General features: G+C 39.0%; 2 protein-coding genes and 1 pseudogene across 4 annotated transcripts; all 3 read left to right on the top strand.

Moving 5' to 3' along the window:
- Nucleotides 1-541: 541 nt before the first annotated feature.
- LOC102802877 (cytochrome P450 2U1-like) lies at nucleotides 542-13,270 on the top strand. 3 transcript variants are annotated; one of them, XM_085507030.1, is made up of 7 exons: nucleotides 542-789; nucleotides 8,256-8,585; nucleotides 8,699-8,841; nucleotides 8,945-9,448; nucleotides 10,600-10,787; nucleotides 10,962-11,080; nucleotides 11,278-13,270. In XM_085507030.1, exons 1-7 carry the CDS (start codon nucleotides 561-563, stop codon nucleotides 11,460-11,462), a joined length of 1,698 nt encoding a protein of 565 aa, XP_085363156.1. In that variant the 5' UTR covers nucleotides 542-560; the 3' UTR covers nucleotides 11,463-13,270. The 3 variants fall into 3 exon arrangements, with proteins under 3 accessions (XP_085363156.1, XP_085363158.1, XP_085363157.1); XM_085507032.1 differs by having other exon boundaries at nucleotides 695-789; nucleotides 8,199-8,585; XM_085507031.1 differs by lacking the exon at nucleotides 542-789 and adding an exon at nucleotides 6,625-6,671 and having other exon boundaries at nucleotides 8,199-8,585.
- On the top strand, nucleotides 2,029-5,276 carry LOC146735056 (uncharacterized; annotated as a pseudogene).
- A 1,598-nt stretch (nucleotides 13,271-14,868) lies between the features above and the next one.
- On the top strand, nucleotides 14,869-20,693 carry LOC100370778 (cytochrome P450 2U1-like). The gene is made up of 6 exons (XM_006823704.1): nucleotides 14,869-15,223; nucleotides 15,459-15,601; nucleotides 15,711-16,214; nucleotides 16,380-16,567; nucleotides 16,822-16,940; nucleotides 20,509-20,693. Exons 1-6 carry the CDS (start codon nucleotides 14,869-14,871, stop codon nucleotides 20,691-20,693), a joined length of 1,494 nt encoding a protein of 497 aa, XP_006823767.1.

Below are 20,693 nucleotides of genomic sequence, written 5' to 3'. Positions count from 1 at the left end.
ATTGGATTGAATAGGTCGATGTGATTATTGTGTTTGTTTTGTTTGCTGCCTGCGTATTTGTGTGAAATCATTATCGCGTATTTGTAAATTATTGATTTTAACGATTTTAATTTGTATGGACAATTTTGAATGTCGATTTGAATTGATTGTCAACAACTTTGAAATTTGTGTTTTAAGTTTTAAATTTTCGCTGTATATCGTTTTTTGGGGGGGGGATTGAATGAACGCGAAATGGATAGATATTACAGAAAATGAAGCCGCGGGAATTGATGACACGTAGAGATGTTGTAGATAAGCGGAGACGATTCTTCAGGACCTGCATTTTATCGAACCAACCTAATTTTGTCATATATATATTTCAAACTTTTGATCGCTCATTGGTTCTAGGGAGGTAAAAAAAAACACCGATATCATGTTTGCACTTCGCGGGAAGCTACATACCACAGCACTACACTAAACTATAGTGAACAGGTAATAGTGTAGACTGGCAAAGTCGGGACTTTTTAATTTTCATTAATTGTCAATTTACGCCACTTTGTGTGTTTATTGTATTTACAATCATGTTAACGCCCTCTTGTGTTCGCTTTACATTTTGCTACGCATGCTCTGTTCTCTCGTTGTGTTTTCCCCGCCATGTTGGTTCTGTTTTCCCGTTGAGAAATAAACGGAGTTACTCGCTCGTTAGCGCTCCAACTGAAGTGTCTGGTTGTAGTCCAAGCATTGTATACAACAGGTCTGTGTCCATACTGGCGTGGTGGCAGCGTCCTTCGGATCTCACGTCATTGAAAGGTAATACGGACATCGTTAACTCACAAGCCTGCTATACACGTACGGACTTTACACACGCATATTGTGTACAGCCAGTCAGTCAATATATCGACTGGATAATACCGACGTTGATTTCGTTAAGCAATACTAATCATTATGGCCAACCAACAACGGGCGCCCAAGCAGTGGTGTCTGTCAAAATCAGAAACAATTACTTCGTTTGAAAGCTGGCGTCAGAACCTGGTCTACACACTCTCATTAGACTCAAATTTTGCACAGTTCCTCGGTGAGGGCGTACAGTGGACAAAGCGAACCAAGGCTACACCGCTGAGAGGTTTCACAGATGATGGAGAAGACATCCAGGCCGGCAGACGACAAACTGCCCAGCAGAAGGTCAGTGCCCTAGAACAAATGTTGGGGCAAATAGCCAACTTCTGTCCAATCATATCTCGCAACATGATAGTCAAACATTCGACATCCATGAGCAATATTTGGCAGGTAATCCGTCTCCATTTTGGGTTCCAGTCCACTGGTGCACACCTGCTAGATTTTTGTAATATACACCTTGAACCAGATGAACGCCCAGAAGATCTCTTCCAACGCTTAACAGCATTTGTTGATGATAACCTGTTACGCAGCGACAATGGTATTTCACACTACGGTGAAACAATACCTGACGATGAGGAAATTTCCCCTTCACTTGAGAACTACATTGTACTCGCTTGGTTACAACTAATTCATAGTGACCTCCCCAAACTGGTTAAACAGCGGTATGGGACTGAGCTGCGAACACGGACTCTAGCTTCTATAAAGCCCGAGATCTCGCAAGCATTGAGCTCACTTTTAGATGAAATCCACATGACTGAGGACGCCACTATCATGCTCTCTGCTTCTTCAAGGCCTCAGAGGGGACGCATCACACCAAAACCAGTGAGATATCAAAAGACTCGGCCCAGGGAACGCAAAAGCCGCTCATGCCCATTATGTAAGCAGGCCAGCCGTCCAGACAACCATTTCCTCAGCGAGTGTGACTTCCTGCCGGACCAAGATCGTAAATTCATGACCAAGGCCAGACAGATTGTTAATATACTCGATGACGTTCCCCAGGACACTCAACAGGGCGATGATGATCTCAGTGACTCTGACACTGCGGACGTCCCTACTGCCCTTAGAATACAGGTTCGTCAGTCACCATATATTGATACATTTTATGGCCACCAGGTTACACGTCTTACCATCGACAGTGGTGCCACTGGCAATATGATTCTACTGGCCACCGCAAAACGTCTCGGCGTAGCAATAAAGTCTAGTTCTCAATCAGCACGTCAAGCAGATAGTTCATCTCCCCTAAAAGTTGTGGGTGAGACCAAATTCGCAGTGAGTCGCGATGATACGAATTTCAAGTTTGAAGGCCTCGTTGTCGAGAATCTCGATGTTGAAATACTCGCAGGTACCCCTTTCATGGAGGCCAATGATATAAGTGTTCGTCCAGCCAAGCACCAAGTCACTGTGGGAGACAACACTACATATACATACGGTTCATCGCCAAAGGGCAGTCATCGCATTCGCCGGACACTCATACTACGTGCACCACCAAAGTCAACAACAATTTGGCCCGGTGATTTCATTGAACTTGACTTGCCTACAGAAATCAAAGACTCAAGCGAGGCATTTGCACTTGAACCACGAGTAGAATCTCGCTCGCTCTCAGTCATATCATCTGACAAGCCATGGCCTGCTCCAAACATTTATTCAACCATATCGGGTAAAATTCGGATTCCGAACCAGACCAACACACCCCAAAATTTGAAACGCAATGAACATTTTTGCCAAATATGTCCTGTCTTCGTACCACCGACAAACAAAGACAGCATAGACACTACACTTCATGTAACATCACCACACAAATCAGTTCTTCCAGAAAAGAGCTACTCAGATTCGGTTAAAATTGACCCCGACCAACTCCTCTCTCCGTCTCACCGAGCAAAGTTCGCAACATTACACCATGAATATAATGATGTCTTCAACACTGCAATCAAGGGTTATAACGGTGCTTCTGGCCCATTTCAAGCAGTCGTCAACATGGGTCCTGTTCAACCACCGCAGCGCAAGGGCCGTGTTCCCCAATACTCCCGTGACAAGTTGGCTGAGTTACAACAAAAGTTTGACGAACTTGAAGAGCTCTGTGTTTTTGCTCGCCCGGAGAACGTACATGTCAATGTAGAATATGTGAACCCCTCATTCTTAGTCAAAAAACCAAACGATGAATTCCGTCTTGTCACCGCTTTTGCAGACGTTGGCCGCTACAGTAAGCCACAACCCGCCCTCATGCCAGACATCGACAGCACACTACGCCAAATTGCACAATGGAAGTATATCATCACCACCGATCTCACTAAGGCCTTCTACCAGATTCCCCTGTCACACGAGTCACAAAAATACTGTGGCGTTGTAACCCCATTCAAAGGTGTCCGCGTATACGTGCGTTCAGCCATGGGAATGCCAGGCTCTGAGACAGCGTTGGAGGAGTTAATGTGTCGCGTACTTGGTGACATGCTTGAGGATGGTAGCATTGCCAAACTCGCAGATGATCTGTACTGCGGTGCAAATACAATCAAGGACCTTCTTGTAAACTGGAGACGTCTCCTGTGTAAGTTAGCAGCCAATGACTTAAGACTGTCACCATCGAAAACTGTCATCTGCCCGGCAACAGTCACAATTCTCGGTTGGGTATGGAATGAGGGAACCATCCGCGCAAGCCAACACCGTATTTCTACGTTGTCGTCATGTTCTCCACCGGAAAAGATACGCAACCTACGATCATTTATAGGCGCATATAAGGTCCTAGCTAGAGTGCTACCAGGCTGTGCTTCTCTTGTTGCTCCACTAGAAGATGCGACTATTGGACAACAATCCCAAGATAAAATTCAATGGTCGGATGAGCTTCGCGATTCCTTTCGTGTTGCTCAGGCAGCATTATCATCAAATCACACGATCACACTCCCCAGACGCACAGATCAGATATGGATCGTCACTGATGCAGCCATTAAAAAACACAGTGTTGGGTCCACCTGTATGTCTCGCGTGGTGACAAGCTCCACCTCGCAGGTTTCTTCAGTGCCAAGCTTCGAGGCAGTCAGGCAACATGGCTTCCATGTGAAATTGAGGCCCTTTCTATTGTCATCGCAACAAGGCACTTTGGGCCATACATCATTCAGTCCCACCATAAACCGTGTATTCTTACCGACAGTAAGCCATGTGTGCAAGCGTACGAAAAACTTTGTCGGGGTGAGTTCTCAGCAAGCCCACGCATAACAACATTCCTCTCTTCTGTTAGTCGTTACCAGGCCAACGTGCGCCACCTGGCGGGCAAGGACAATATTCCATCAGACTTTGCCAGCCGCAATGCCGCAGAGTGTACCACCCCTACCTGTCAGATATGTTCGTTTGTAGAACGTGTGGAAGACTCGGTTGTCATGAACACATCCGTTGAAGACATATCATCAGGAAATAAACGCCTACCATTCACCAATAGGGCAGCGTGGCAAACTATCCAGTTGGAATGCGCTGATTTAAGACGCACACATTCTCATCTCACCCAGGGGACTCGTCCATCTAAAAAGCTAACTAACATCAAAGACGTCAAACGCTACCTCAACATCGTCACTATTGCCAAAGATGGTCTACTTGTAGTCAAGCGTACTGATCCATTCGCTCCACCTCGCGGGTGCATTGTTGTACTTCGACAGGTGTTAGATGGCCTCCTGACAGCAATTCATATTCGTCTCAGTCACCCGTCTTGTTACCAAATGAAGCAGGTCCTCCATCGTTATTTTTTCGCACTGGACATGGACAAGGCAATCCAACACGTATCCACCTCTTGTCACCAGTGTGCCTCACTTAACAAAGTACCTCACACAATTGTTAAGCAATCAACTTCAGATCCACCAGAATCTGTGGGCAGTTTATATGCAGCAGATGTAATTAAACGTGAAAGACAATTAGTCCTAGTCGTCAGAGAATGCGTCACGTCATACACCACAGCGTGCCTCATAGAAGACGAACGCAGTGAAACATTGCGCAACGCCTTACTGCGACTTTGCATTGACCTGAGCCCCCATGATGGTCCACCCGCAGTTATACGAACAGACCCAGCTCCAGGTTTTGTAGCCCTATCAAAAGACAGCCTTCTTCGAAAATACCGTCTGAATATTGAGGTCGGCCGCATCAAGAATCGCAACAAAAACCCTGTCGCAGATAGAGCAATACAGGAAGTTGAGGATGAGATTCTCTGCCAGGATCCACTGTGCGCAACTATTACGCCACTCTCCCTCTCCATAGCAATCGCTCATGTTAACTCTCGCATACGTTCAAGTGGCTTATCGGCACGTGAAATGTGGACCCAAAGAGACCAATTTACCAATTACCAGCTTCCTATTAGCGACCGTAAACTTATTTTAGACCAACACACGAAACGTTTGGCTAACCATAAAGCTAGCGAGAAGTAATAATAATAATAATAATAATAATAATGTTTATTTGCCATAGATTACATAAAAAATAACAATACAGCAATAAATAATAACTAATAAATATTGATAAATAATAATAATATTAATCTATGGCTGGGAAACAGAAATTAGCTCATGCAGAGCTAGTCTAGTCTATTTCCCATCAAAATATATTTGTAAATAGCTATTTATTAAAAAGGGCAATCAAGTAGACAGAAAAAACTTATTTACAATGGTTTGCTTACACACCGATACATGTTTGTATGCATCTATATATACATATTGGAATATAACTATGAATGATATATAAATATATAAATATATAGTTATGAATATAACTATGAAGTCAAAAGCTCCTACAGTGAAAACCACCAGTGCACCCAAACTTGAAGTTGGAGACCTCGTCTATCTACACTGTGACCGCAATAAGTCTAGTGCCTGTGATCGCTACTTAGTGATGGGTATCGATGGCCAATGGCGCAACATTCGCAAGTTCCGCGGTAGTCAACTCAGGCAAACGTCATACCGTGTCAAAGTGTCAGAATGTTATATTGTACCTTCTCCGAAAGACATCGATCAAAACCCTATGTCATATCATCTGGACGAAGACGACACTCCACTATCTCCAACACATCCACCATACCACCAAGTATACCTTCCGATCTAACACCGGCAACAGGTTGCACTGACACTCCCTTAGAAACTGAGTTGCAAAGTATTGGCTCAATAAACCCAATATTGTTGACTCCTGGAGACCAGACACCAACATCCCTGGCTGATGATAATCCAAAAGTCATGCAGCCCGTTCAACATAGACGATCAAGCCGTAACCGCCGGCTTCCGGAACAAGACTATGTCATGGACTTTTAAGTCTGTATTCAGTTTAGATTATTTTTTGTGTCTTTCCAACAACAATTTTGAATTATCATGTTGCCTGTCATTTTTCCTCATGCGTTTACTTTAGTCTTTTCGAAAATGATGTAAGTTAAAGACAATAAGTGGTTACGCCACTTTGTGTGTTTATTGTATTTACAATCATGTTAACGCCCTCTTGTGTTCGCTTTACATTTTGCTACGCATGCTCTGTTCTCTCGTTGTGTTTTCCCCGCCATGTTGGTTCTGTTTTCCCGTTGAGAAATAAACGGAGTTACTCGCTCGTTAGCGCTCCAACTGAAGTGTCTGGTTGTAGTCCAAGCATTGTATACAACAGGTCTGTGTCCATACTGGCGTTAGTCTTTGTCTTTTTAAAAGGACTTAAAACAATTTGCCAGTCTAGTGATAGTGTTGCAGATTTCATTTGTATGATGAGACCACTCTCCCAGCCAGCCAACCTCTGACAGTTTCACGATTCAGTCTATATCGCGAAATGTAATACAGCAGTGGTTTACAAACGTGAGTTTTTGCTTTCCAATTTTGTGAAACCTGGGAATGATGAAAATTCCGTTGCAATACCCTCTTACTTTCGTGTACAGCGATACACATGCCTGCTGAATGAGGTTTGTTCAATGGCTCTCTTGTGCATTTGCAATTTAAAGCAATCATTGGATTGAATAGGTCGATGTGATTATTGTGTTTGTTTTGTTTGCTGCCTGCGTATTTGTGTGAAATCATTATCGCGTATTTGTAAATTATTGATTTTAACGATTTTAATTTGTATGGACAATTTTGAATGTCGATTTGAATTGATTGTCAACAACTTTGAAATTTGTGTTTTAAGTTTTAAATTTTCACTGTATATCGTTTTTGGGGGGGGATTGAATGAACGCGAAATGGATAGATATTACAGAAAATGAAGCCGCGGGAATTGATGACACATAGAAATGTTGTAGATAAGCGGAGACGATTCTTCAGGACCTGCATTTTATCGAACCAACCTAATTTTGTCATATATATATTTCAAACTTTTGATCGCTCATTGGTTCTAGGGAGGTAAAAAAAAACACCGATATCATGTTTGCACTTCGCGGGAAGCTACATACCACAGCACTACACTAAACTATAGTGAACAGGTAATAGTGTAGACTGGCAAAGTCGGGACTTTTTAATTTTCATTAATTGTCAATTTACGCCACTTTGTGTGTTTATTGTATTTACAATCATGTTAACGCCCTCTTGTGTTCGCTTTACATTTTGCTACGCATGCTCTGTTCTCTCGTTGTGTTTTCCCCGCCATGTTGGTTCTGTTTTCCCGTTGAGAAATAAACGGAGTTACTCGCTCGTTAGCGCTCCAACTGAAGTGTCTGGTTGTAGTCCAAGCATTGTATACAACAGGTCTGTGTCCATACTGGCGTGGTGGCAGCGTCCTTCGGATCTCACAAGCCTGCTATACACGTACGGACTTTACACACGCATATTGTGTACAGCCAGTCAGTCAATATATCGACTGGATAATACTGACGTTGATTTCGTTAAGCAATACTAATCACCGATATCATGTTTGCACTTCGCGGGAAGCTACATACCACAGCACTACACTAAACTATAATGGTTAGAAACTAAATTAAAGCAGAGTGATAATATACGCCATCATGTATACATTGGTATCGCTCATTGTACTTGAATAAGGAGGCATTAGGAGGAATCGAAATGGCGAGACAAAGGGCGTGATGGCCAATAATTGTATTGCGAGCTTTAAAATTAAAGAGTTAATGTGCGACTCAAAGAAACTGACTTTGTGTGAATGATTTTTTGTTCCGTTATCACATCTAATGGTACCCGTGTATTAGTGAATGCTAGAAGTTTTCTCTCTTATTTCACAGCTTACCAAATGCGTTCACTGGATGCTGTAATGCCTAGTTAAAATACTATTAGTTAGGAATGAGTGTGAATTGACTTATAGTGTTCCCTTCTAATTGTATTTATTTATTTATTTATTTATTTATTTATTTATTTATTTTTCTCTTTACTTTCTTTTTGCAGACTTAAATTAGTTTATATTTGCTTGATTTTATATCATCATGGTATCACTTCCAACAGATCCACTATCACTACTCGTGTTCGTACTGGTAATATTATTGCTAATGATAACTTTCCATCACTACCAAGCACCTTGCAAGAACTTCCCACCTGGACCATGGGGGTTACCAATCATCGGTAGTTTTATTTACTTTGGAAAAACTTCGTACAAAGATATGATGCGATTATCAAAGCAATATGGTGATGTTTACAGCTTAAAGATGGGTTCTCGTATTGTTGTCGTTGTAAGTGGTACAGATGCAATAAAAGAATGTCTGGTGAAGAGGGGAAACACCTTTGCTGATAGACCAAACATGTGGCTAATGGATCTATTCAATCCAAAATATGAAGGTATGATTATATCAATTACGATTGATAAATGATTTGACAAATTTATCAATACCATTTTGCAACTCGAGGACAGCATATTATATACTTTGTTATGAGACGTGTCTATTCCACAGGTATTGCTGATGGTCACTTTGATGAGAAATGGCAACGTCGTCGACAATTCGCCCACACAACACTTAGAGGCTTTGGATTTGGTAAAACAAGTATGGAGAGTAAAATATCTGAGGAAGTTTCGTTCTTGTTAGATGAATTTAGGGTAAGGGTGGAATTTTAAATAGTGATACTACTATCTGTACATGACACATATTGTTTATAACCATCGTTATCTGTATATTCCTTTAATTCTTAATTTAATACAGGATATCCAAGGTAAACCTATTGATGCAGGTCCAATGGTTAACAGGAGTGTCTCCAATGTAATTTGTTCAATAGCTTTTGGAAAACGTTTTGACTATTCTGACAATACGTTCAAGTTAATGATTGATGTTATGGGTAAATGGTTTGAGTTAGCTGGTAAGATGTTTGAGCTCGACCTTTTTCCTTTCCTGAGACCCTTTAGCAAGACACACATCGATTGTTTCGTACAACTTGGTGATGATTTGAAAAAGTTCTGCAAGCAGCAAATTGATGAACACCGTGAAGTATTCGATCCAGACAACATCGGTGATTTCATTGACGCATACTTAGCTGAGACAATGAAACAAGACGGCAATGAAGATTTTACAGACGACCAGTTAAAACACACATTAGTTGACCTTTTTTCTGCCGGAACTGAAACTACAGCGACTACACTTAAATGGGGGTTACTATTCATGGTTCTCCATCCAGAAATACAGGAACGGGTTTTTAATGAGATTGATCAGGTATGTAGGATACATCAACAACTTGTGTGTCTCATGCAATTTGTATAGGTAACAGTTGCATTTTGCAGTAGATTACTAACCGATTGTTTGCAATATTTTGACCATGTGACCATGGTGGAATAGTACTGCTGATATGCTACGGTAAACGTTTGAAGTGCGTGTTCGAACAGCTTTATTACCATTTTAGATAATTGTTCGCATGGTAAAATGACAGTAATAATGCTGACAGCTTTTTGGGGGATGTCGCTAAGAAACGGTAATATTTATTTATTTCAAAGTTGACCAAGAGGCGGGACTGAACAGAAAAACAAGCGAAAGTGTCCGACAATGATGACACCGATAAAGCTGTTTACGTTTCTTTAAGAACGGTCTGCCGGAACTCCACTATCTGGTCCCATCACCCATTGCAAAGCATACAACTCAATATGGCGACTTTGAATTTAAGGCCAGTTCAGGGTGGTTCTTGCGATGGCAAAGAAGACACGCTATCGACACACGCAGTCTCAATCCAAGGCGAAGCTCGATCTGGGAACATTGACGCTGTCGGAGCTTTTCCCGAAAAACTGAGAGAAATTATCTATGAAGGTGGTTATTTTGACGAACATGTTTATAATTGCGATGAAACTGGTTTATTTTGGAAGGGAAGCTGTTACCGTCGAAGTCGCAAGCAACAGCAAGCAGCCCACATAATATCAGACACAAACAAAATAATCAACGCAATGTTTACAGCAAACATAATCATGATTTTATTCGAATACTGCCTGACACATGTGATGATACATCAATTAACTAAACCGAGGGTTTATATGTGCTTTTTATATGTTTTTCAATGCACGACCTCCCTCTTTCACGACGTCCCTCGGTAAGTCGCGGCCCTCGATAAGTCGCGGTTTTTGCTTGGATCCCAACACCCGCGACTTAGCGAGGGGCCACTGTATTTTGATTATCGTAAACTGCAAATTCGCGACTATCGACGCTCATTGACGCCATGTATGGTTGACTCGTATCACCCTGCTCTATGAACAAGTGATATCAGTTGATAACCTAGTAGTAATGTACGCTTTTGAAAACATACTATATATAGAATACTAAATAAACATTTGTTGTGATACATACGTGTAAGTTACCTTTATGTTTTCTCAATATTGAAGGTTGTTGGAGTAAACCGTCTTCCGAGACTCGAAGATCGCAAAGACTTGCCTTATACAGAAGCCACTATTCTCGAGATACAAAGACTTGGTAGTATTGTGCCATTCGCTCTGCAACATTCCACAATGCGTCATAGTATCCTGGGAGGATATAATATTCCTAAGGGAACCGAACTCACTGTTTTATTATGGTTAGTTTTCATTTTGCTTATGTTAATGTCCTAAATACAAACAGTATGCTGATCGGTATTGCTGTCTTAGGCTAATAAAGGAACGTTTGAGTACAATGTAATGTAATGCAATAACATTTAAAAATATAATAATATTTACAAATATGTATATGTATTTACTATCGTTATTATTAGGTCAATTCATCACGATCAAAATGCCTGGTCCAATCCCGGCAAATTCGATCCAAAGAGATTCTATGATTCTATGATCAATGCAGTCAGAAAAAGTGATCATTTCATGCCATTTTCTGCAGGTACCGTTTTTATTACTATATGTGTAAAAGTAACTGTTCTAGTTTTGCCATCTTCGTGTGATGTGCACTATACATATGGGGGGAAATTATTACATTACTCACCTCATAACAATACAAAGTTTTTGGATTGCAATCCGTGTCAACTAGAGTCGTATATGCAACTCCTACGTGCTGATTCATTGTTTTGTATGTTATAGGTCGACGTGTCTGTATGGGTGAACAGTTGGCAAAACATGAATTGTTCCTATACTTCACAGCCATGATACATCAGTTCAAGTTCACCTTGCCAGTTGGAACCAAGAAACCCTGCACTGAAGGTGTTCTGGGACTGACATTGGTTCCTGCCCCATTCAAAGTTATCATCGAAGAAAGAAACTCCTAAATAATGTTCATGTATATCGATGTTGATTTCTGTGTATCCGAGAAAACTTAACAAGAAGTTAATTCAATCACAACGGAAACTTTTGCATAGTAATGATGTAATGTAAACCTCGTATAGTTTTTTGATTTTGATACAGTAGTAGAATTTGAAATGAAACAGAAATCAGCAAAATTAAGTAATGTAATTGTACAGTTGATGTAGTTTCAACACAAACCCTGTAATGGCGATGTTCAAAATATGTTTGTTATTGATACGTATGATGTTACTCTGATGGTTTTTTGTCTAATTGCATTGCATCATTTACAGTATTGGCTTAAACGAGAAATGATAAGGTTGATATGGAACCAAATTGAAAATCATGTGACATGTTCATTATACTGTCATTATTATGGGCTTATGTCATCACAACATACAGGCAAGTTCTTAAAAATGGTCCATGGAGCAATTTTTCATTGAAAGGGGTCGTTTTTACACTGGTTTCCATGGTGAGAATATTTTTGTATACCTCAAAATTTTGCTTGGTAACTTAAGATGAAAAAGTCAGATATTATTATTGCTACTAATCTTAATATTAGTATTGTACAGCATATATCATTGCTGAATATGCATATATTGAGTATTTATTTCGTATTACAGGTCAATATCCAAGTCCAGTGAATGACTTTGTCGCACACATAAACAAGTATTTGTATTTTTAGAGCAACAATGGCTGTCTAAAACTCATTTATTATGATCTAATCTGCAAATTTCGTGATTCGTATTTCTTTTTGTTTGTTGTTATGTAACCTACTGAATATACTATATGTAGTCTCGATGAACAGCAATAGAATTCATCACTGTGCTGCGATTTACAGATTTTGACCAAATGTATGGCGTTATATCCGACTTTGACAAATACTTGGGGATTATATCTGAAAACCCATACTTTCTCGTGGTGTTTCTAGTACACACTATAAAACACGCCTTTATCTGAGATCCTACTACTACCGAAAATGACATTGACATCACATTGACGTATCGAACGAAATGACAAAACAAAAAATCTATTTTGCCCGTAACTCGAAGTTAACTGTTATTTTTAGTTCTAGTTACTAAATGTGGACGTTTAACAAAAATAAAAATATATGTTGCCCGTAACTCGAATTTCTGTTATTTGGTCATCGAGTTAATGGGCAACTCGATGTCCGTAACTCGAACAATTCAGCATCACCACTTTTCAAACTCGTAGAGCATATATATTTCTTCCATATACTCTCCTCGCTGCGCTCGTAATTAATTAATATTAGTTTTTTTTTAAATCAATGAATTTACCTTTTCTTTTGTATTTCTTTTCAATTGCCTCATAAATAAATCATAATTACCAAGTAATCAATGTTAAGGCTACGTAATCGTGGTCACGCACAGTACTAAGATTACACATGATCCGGTGGTGACCGAGTTCTTGTGGCCCGGCTCGCCTGATTATCTCAATTCTTCAAATTAAAATGGGGACACATAATAATAGTGTTGACTAGTGGATTTTCAGTTTGTCTGTTTTGGGATAAAACTTTGCTGTGGATGGTTTCAAGCACTAATTTTGCATGTGAAAACACATTTTTTTAGATATTGTAGCTTTGAAATCTCCAGCAATTATTATTTGCATACATCACTTTAATAAACTGTATCTCTTTCTTTCTTATATTGGAGATTCTGGAATTCTAATTGTGAGTGTTCTGAGTGTTGGTTTCTATGAATAATTTGTTTTAATTTTTTTAATAATTTTTTTGTGATTATTTATATACTTTTATACTTATATAATTGTTTAAAGGCAGTTAACTATTGTTTCATTTCAATGCGCATTTGTGATTAGTGGTACTTTGATGTCAATAGAAGCGTAGAATTTAGTACAACTTTCACATTAGTCGAAATAATCAAATAATGACATACTGTGTGTATCAGGGAAATCGAACCATGGCATAACATTTGAACATACATTGACCTAATTTCATGTCATTGGTCTCAACTATAGTTTCAAAATTACGTCATCATTGTGGGATACCAGAGTGTTCACGTGAACTCCTACGAACTTTGCCCCCGGAAGTAAACAATACCTAAAATACCTGCCGATGGTTATGCAATGAGGAGGTACGTCACAATGTACTCTAGTTGTCATTCTTGAACCACATCTTTGCAATTGTTAATATTAACGATTTACACGAGCTGTTTTGTGATTTAGTTATAGACATATAATGCACAATGGGGATACTACTGTACCAAAATTCACATGACTACGAAATCTCGTTCCGTTATTTTATGTACGAGTTTGTATTGTAATTCAAATAATATATTTGCCTTGACCTGAAATGCAAGATCGTTAGCCAATAAGACGACCTGCAGTGTGTATGTATGTATGTGTGGTATGTTGCTGCATAACTGACATTGATGATTGCAATGTGTTCGTGTCTGCCCATCGACGGTTCAATGGCATGGTAATACGACTAAAGTAAATTGACCCTTGCAAATTATGTATCGATCACAGTCAAATCTAAATATAACATGGCCATGGAATGACAATTACTTTGCCGAAAATAAAGTAGTTACAGTGGTGCTGACAAAAGTTAAGTATTATATGTTCGCAAAATATCCAAGAGCGAAAGGTCGGTCTTTAATAATCTCCCATTTTCAGAGACCGCATAACAAGTGAATAGTGTTTGCGGGCGCTTACCACACTCCAAAGCAATCACGCCATCTACGGTACAATTGATCAAGAGATTCACAAGGTGTTTACAGGTTGTACACAATTAATGAAAAGTATTTAACAACCCATTTCTCCTTATATGTTTATGTCTGTTTAAGAATCACTTTATTATAAGTTTATGTAAAATGTGCGATAGGTGAATGATTATTTGTTTTTCTCCCAACTTGAGTTTTACTGTTGGTCACATAAGCTCCTATAGTACTGTGAATCCTTCACCCGATGTTCAAGGTGTCTTATTTATCGTCAGAAAAGTGTTTTGTATTGTTGGTAGTTTGTTTTGTTCTTTCGTATTAATTAGAAAGGTGTTAGTTGCGTGGCCTTGTTCGAGAAAAAGATTTGTATAAAACCACCCAATTTTTTTTGTCTAACGAGCATATAAACTATTTATACAAGTAGTTTTATGGAAAAATGAGCTAATTATTTTTAAAACGCCCATGACCATAAACAATCATGTTTTGATATAATTAAATCGCTCGTGTTTTGACTGTGGTCGAGCTTGACATGTCAACAATATGTTATAATATTTTCTAAATATAAAAGAAAAGCATAAACATAATTTTAGACCTTGAGATTCCATTAAACAGCATCAGCTTTCTAAATATTTGTAAGTGGATTTTTCTCAATTTTCTTGCAGATATCAAGTAGTTCATCTCAGTAACAATTCTTACCATGATGATGTCATTCTCTACTGATCCAATATCTTTACTTGTGTTGTTTTTGATAATAATATTGGTATGGATAACAGTCAAGCACTACCGGGCACCTTGCAAGAACTTCCCCCCAGGACCATGGGGTTTACCAATAATCGGTAGTTTTATTTACTTTGGAAAACATGCTCCGTACAAAGATATGATGCGATTATCAAAGCAATATGGTGATGTTTACAGCTTAAAGATGGGTTCTCGTATTGTTGTCGTTGTAAGTGGTACAGATGCAATAAAAGAATGTCTGGTGCAGAAAGGAAATGATTTTGCCGACAGACCGTATTTATGGGTTATTGATCAAATGAACCCTAAATATGACGGTATTATTACTTCTTAATTTTTTCCCTATTTTTGACTTTGATATTTGAATATAATGATATTATAACAAACATGTTGTAGGTAATAATGTGATGTATATTACAGCATGAATTGCATACTTGTATTTCTTCACTGACATGTACATGCTTTCTCGTATTTAACCACTCTCTAACAAAACTATATATATAATTATATAGATATTTATGTAAAAACCTAGTCTACTGGTCTATTTTACAGGTATTGTGCATGGCCACTTCGATGATAAATGGCAGCGTCGTCGACAATTTGCCCACACAACGCTTAGAGGCTTTGGATTTGGTAAAACAGAGATGGAGAGTAAAGTAGCTGAAGAGATCTTGTTTTTGCTGGATGAATTTAGAGTAAGGCTGGTTTAATAAAAATAATATTGATTACAATAACTTCCAGTGATGTAAATGGCCATCAATTTTGATCTAATGGTCTTTATTTTTATTGACTCAATTACTCTAGAATATTCAAGGAAAACCTGTCAATACAGACTCTGTAATCAACAGAAGTGTATCCAACGTAATTTGTTCAGTAGCCTTTGGTAAGCGGTTTGACTACTCTGACCCTATACTTGGTTTCATGATTGATATTATGGGTAAATGGTTCGAGTCATCTCGCAAGATGTTGGAACTCGATGTTTTGCCATTTTTGAGACCATTCAACAAGCAACTCATTGATAACTTCTCTACATTTGCTAATGAGGTGAAGAAATTCTGCATGCAGCAGATAGATGAGCACCGTGAGGCATTCGACGAAAACAATATTGGGGATTTCATCGATGCATACTTGGCTGAGGCAACCAAAGAACACAGCAAAGAAGATTTCACTGACAATCACCTAGCACAAACGTTAGTTGATCTGTTTTCTGCTGGCACGGAAACTACGGCAACAACGCTTAGATGGGGGTTATTATTTATGGTTTTGCACCCAAAAATACAACAATTAGTTTTCAATGAGATAGATCAGGTAAGGTTTATCAATTAATTAATTAAATGGTTCACCCAGTATTTATATATGGCCTACTATATCCGTTTTAATACACGTGTACATCATATGAATGTACCTTTGTTTTCCTTTTATTATTCTTCATCAAAGTTGAAAGATATTTTCTTACTTTTTATATAATTCAAGGTTGTTGGGCCAAACCGTCTTCCTAGGCTTGCGGATCGCACATACTTGCCTTACACAGAAGCCACACTTTGTGAGATACAGAGACTGGGTAGTATTACACCAATAATATTACCACATGCTGCATTGGTAGATTCTACACTTGGTGGTTATGATATTCCAAAAGGAACAGAGATTTCGATAATACTATGGTTAGTTTTATCGTGTCTGTCTTTCATGTTGCGATTGTTATGTGCAATCAACACGTTACAATGCAATACAAACAAATGATCTTTGTTATTTCTGTAAATATTTTGTACAATGTCTGTTGTGCCATATTTCTAATAAGTGAGATTAGCTTGCCTACACGGTTCTGATGTGTTGTTTTTGTATGTACTTCTCTATTAGTGTTCTTTTCATTTACATGTAAAAATGTAAAAATCACGACAAAATATTATATCATTAGGTCTATGCACCTGGATCCACATGCATGGCCCAATCCCGACGAGTTTGATCCCAACAGATTCTATGATCAGAAGACGAATGCACTCAAGAAAAATGAGAATTTCATGCCATTTTCTGCAGGTTAATATTTTATTAAAATTCAATTCAATAATTTATATTATTACCAAACGCTTCAGCGTGGTATTAAGAGTTTGTTTTCAGGGGTGGGTGATACCAAGGTGGGAAATGGATGCACATATGGGGTTAATTCCTTGAATTGCAATATAGAGGGTTCAGGCTGAAATACAATATATAGTGTTTTCATGTTTCGTCTGATATTTCTGTGGTATTCTGCTGCTGTAAGTAATGCACGATTTGTTCCGAAATTCAGTATATTGTGTGTATTCCAGGGTTATTCGTTTTTTGCTGAAAACACCCCTATTTTTTAGTGGCAGAGTCGAATAGTCTCACTCCCACTGGGAAATCTGCATTGTTGCTTGAATGTGAGTTAATTAAACACATTTTCCAGACCGGCGAAAGAGTATGCAACAGCCAATTTTAACAGCCTGTCACGTGATTTTAGTCTGAATGTCAACATGAAGAGGCTAGTCCATTTTACGCAGGAGTAATTGGGAGTAGAATATGTGAGGAATAGTATCAACAGAGATGTGTATAGTGAAAAGTAATATCTATCCTTCATTTACATCTCTGAGCATTTCTGTTTTAGTATATTGGTTTGAAAATGTTGAACTTGCATGATTTGCAATGTGTTTTTTTAATGGGACTCCCCTATTGATCGAATCCCGGGTTTGAACGAGAACGGCACACCACGTGATTCGTTTGAATACAATGCTGATGGCAAACTTGCCGTTGTTACTGCGGTACTCCACTGACGGGATGACTTACTGCATGCTACAACTTCGCTTGTGATGTTGCTTGTTAGCCATGGATTACATGAATCTTGATTACCAGTCAAATGTTGCTCATTTGACGTTGGTAATCTTTATTTGGAACTGAGTAACTTCCTGGTACTTCGTACTATGATAAAAATCAGTCAACATACATCAAGTTCTCTCAATCGTAGTATTCCATGTGATGTACACCTAATATGCCAAAAATGTTGCTGAACGATTTGAACTGAATAAAAATAGCAGACGAAAATTTGTTTACAAAATAAAAATACTTCGGTTGCCAATGAAAACCGGTAAAAAACAAGCAATATGTTTTCGGCTGTTATCATGGAAGGGACATGAACGTGAAGCTAACGTCTGTTTATAACTAAAACCGGGCACCTTATACGAGGTTTGCAAAATAACATGGCAGTCATTAGAAGTCACTTTATTTTATTGTTAGGACGTATTCAGCCGTTAAATGTATAATTTCCAATCGTTTTGCGATAGTATTTTCTAGATTGGAAGCAGCATTTACATTTTATTCAAAGTTCAAAGCTGCGTTGGGATTCCGTTGACAGTGGTAACAATGTCGGCGCCGGTGATCTCTTACCAGTGCGCAACGTAGCCAAAATAAAAGGCATGATCATTTGGGCACTGCTATTACAAGACTTTGGCTGTTGCCATGGTAGCGGTGGGTCAGGATTGTTTTTCCAATTAGTGATGGTACGACCTGCCTGTCAAGTATGAATCGTGACAAAATCAGCCAAGCCAAAAAAAAATCACAGAAGAGTTAAAAAGTCATTCCTGCTGAACAGTTACTCTAACTTCGGGGTCAACTTTCTCATTAATGAAAAAAGATATCAAAAATTCAAATAGTAACTTTTTGCCCACACTCCAGCCGAGTACAATGAGCTATGTCTGAGGTGTTGTATCACAAGGAGTTGGACAAACTTGTGTATTTTAATAAATTATTGAATAATAAAATGTTATATAACCTTTCTTCTACCCCCCTCCCCTTCCTGGTATCTATTTCAAGTATTTTTGTCAGGTTCAAATCGTTCACCAGCATTTTTGGCATGTTAGATGTACATCACATAGAATACTAGGATTGGGAGAACTTAATGTTTGTTGACCACCTGGAATCTGAGTTTTATAAATCTTGAAGGGCTCTCGGAAGATCCACCCGCTGCCTGGACCCGCAGTAAAATCTCCGATTAATATGGAGCCGCAACCATCAACATCGATATACCATGAGGTTTCTGCTGGCGACGTTGCGGCGTTACTCAGTTCCAAATAAAGATTACCAACGCCAAATTAGCAAAATTTAACCGGTAACCAAGACTCAGTCTATCCACGACAAGCAAGCAACATCACAAACGAGGCTGTAGTGTGCAGCTCACGAGTCAGCGACGACCGATTTCAACGAAAGTCATTCCGTCAGTGGAGTACCGCAGTTGCACGGCATGTTTGCCAATGCACAGATCTGTGGAGGAACTTTTAACTTCAACATCAACCGTGTATCGTAGTCGCCCAGTTTAAGTTCTGGTTCTGTCGTGGTCCCAACTAAAGGGCGACAGTCGTCGTGTCGCGTCCTGTTCGATATGGGACTCACAGCGACGTATACAACGCGTGTAAAATGCATTGTTTATTTACATGAAATTCGAACACGCGTTGTGCTACGACCACCGCGCTTAAACATCCACGAGTTATTTATTCGGACAATGACTTAAATTAGACGTCTGATTATTTTATTTTCACACGTACAGCGACACGCGTTCTACACTGACAAGCGTTGCTAGGTCGCAGCACTGTCTTGGAGCATATTAATGGGCAATTGGGTTCCCCGATCTAAATTTCTATCCCGGTTTGTTGCACGTTCTTTTTTTAATATGAAATAATCAAATATGGGACATGTGTATAATAACAGAACCCCACACCCTCCCCGTGGTTTCGCTCGTGAAAGTACGGCAGCAGGATACACCGCATCACTCGTGAAAATAACTTCCATACGCAATGAAAGCCACGGGGAGGGTATCTGTCATAATACTTCATTATCACTGAAAACATTTTTCCCCTGAAATAAATTCCAGTGAATATGCCATTTCCCTCATACTATATTGAGACACAGCGCAGTGAAAATTAGATTCACATGTAATGCTTGAAAACATGTCAGCAAAAATAAATTAAGTGAAATTCTACGTGACTTCATAATAGTTGGAAATGAACACATTACACCCGACCCTACCACTCCATATACAATGTAAACTACACCCCAAAACATCCTTTCACCCACAGTTACTACCGTGTTTCACCAGTGTATTCTATTTGACGTCAGGAGAAATTGAAATAAACAAATTAATTATAATTTCAGCCTCTAGTTTACCACTGATTAAATAAACTACCTCGTCTTTATGTCAACATGCAGTTATTCGTTGCCTACATCAGTGACTTCAAAATATATGTTTCAATCCCAGGAATTTCACTCGCTGTTAATTGCATGGGAGTGGCAGTCTTTAATGAATTTCTATTGTCATGTCAATTTCTTGCGATTACTCGAACATTAAGCTGTAACCACATACCGCCTAGGTGCTGTAATTAAATCCTGGTGTAAGCACCATATGAACTAGGAACAATGCATGTGAAGCCAGCTGTGAGGTATATTCAATCCTATAGATTTATCATTGTTTGGTAACTATTTGCTGCAAATGCAACAAAAATCAATATAAAAAATATTACCCACACAGTATTCTACAGGTTACTTGTCGAGTACCATATTTTGAGAGATGTATGTCAATATCACCTTTTCTGTTTTGTAGGTCGGCGTGTCTGTATGGGTGAACAGTTGGCGAAACATGAATTATTTCTATACTTCTCAGCCATGATAAACCAATTCAAGTTCAGTTTACCAGTCGGAACCAAGAAACCTAGCACTGATGGTGTTTTCGGCTTAACATTAGTTCCCCGTCCATATCAAGTTGTCATCGAAGAAAGAAATATCTGA

This window comes from Saccoglossus kowalevskii, chromosome 13 (genome assembly GCF_978046115.1).
Source record: "Saccoglossus kowalevskii chromosome 13, keSacKowa6.1, whole genome shotgun sequence".
NCBI lineage: Eukaryota > Metazoa > Hemichordata > Enteropneusta > Harrimaniidae > Saccoglossus > Saccoglossus kowalevskii.
Note: the sequence above shows the minus strand (reverse complement) of the source record. Positions and strands in the feature narration are given on the sequence as shown.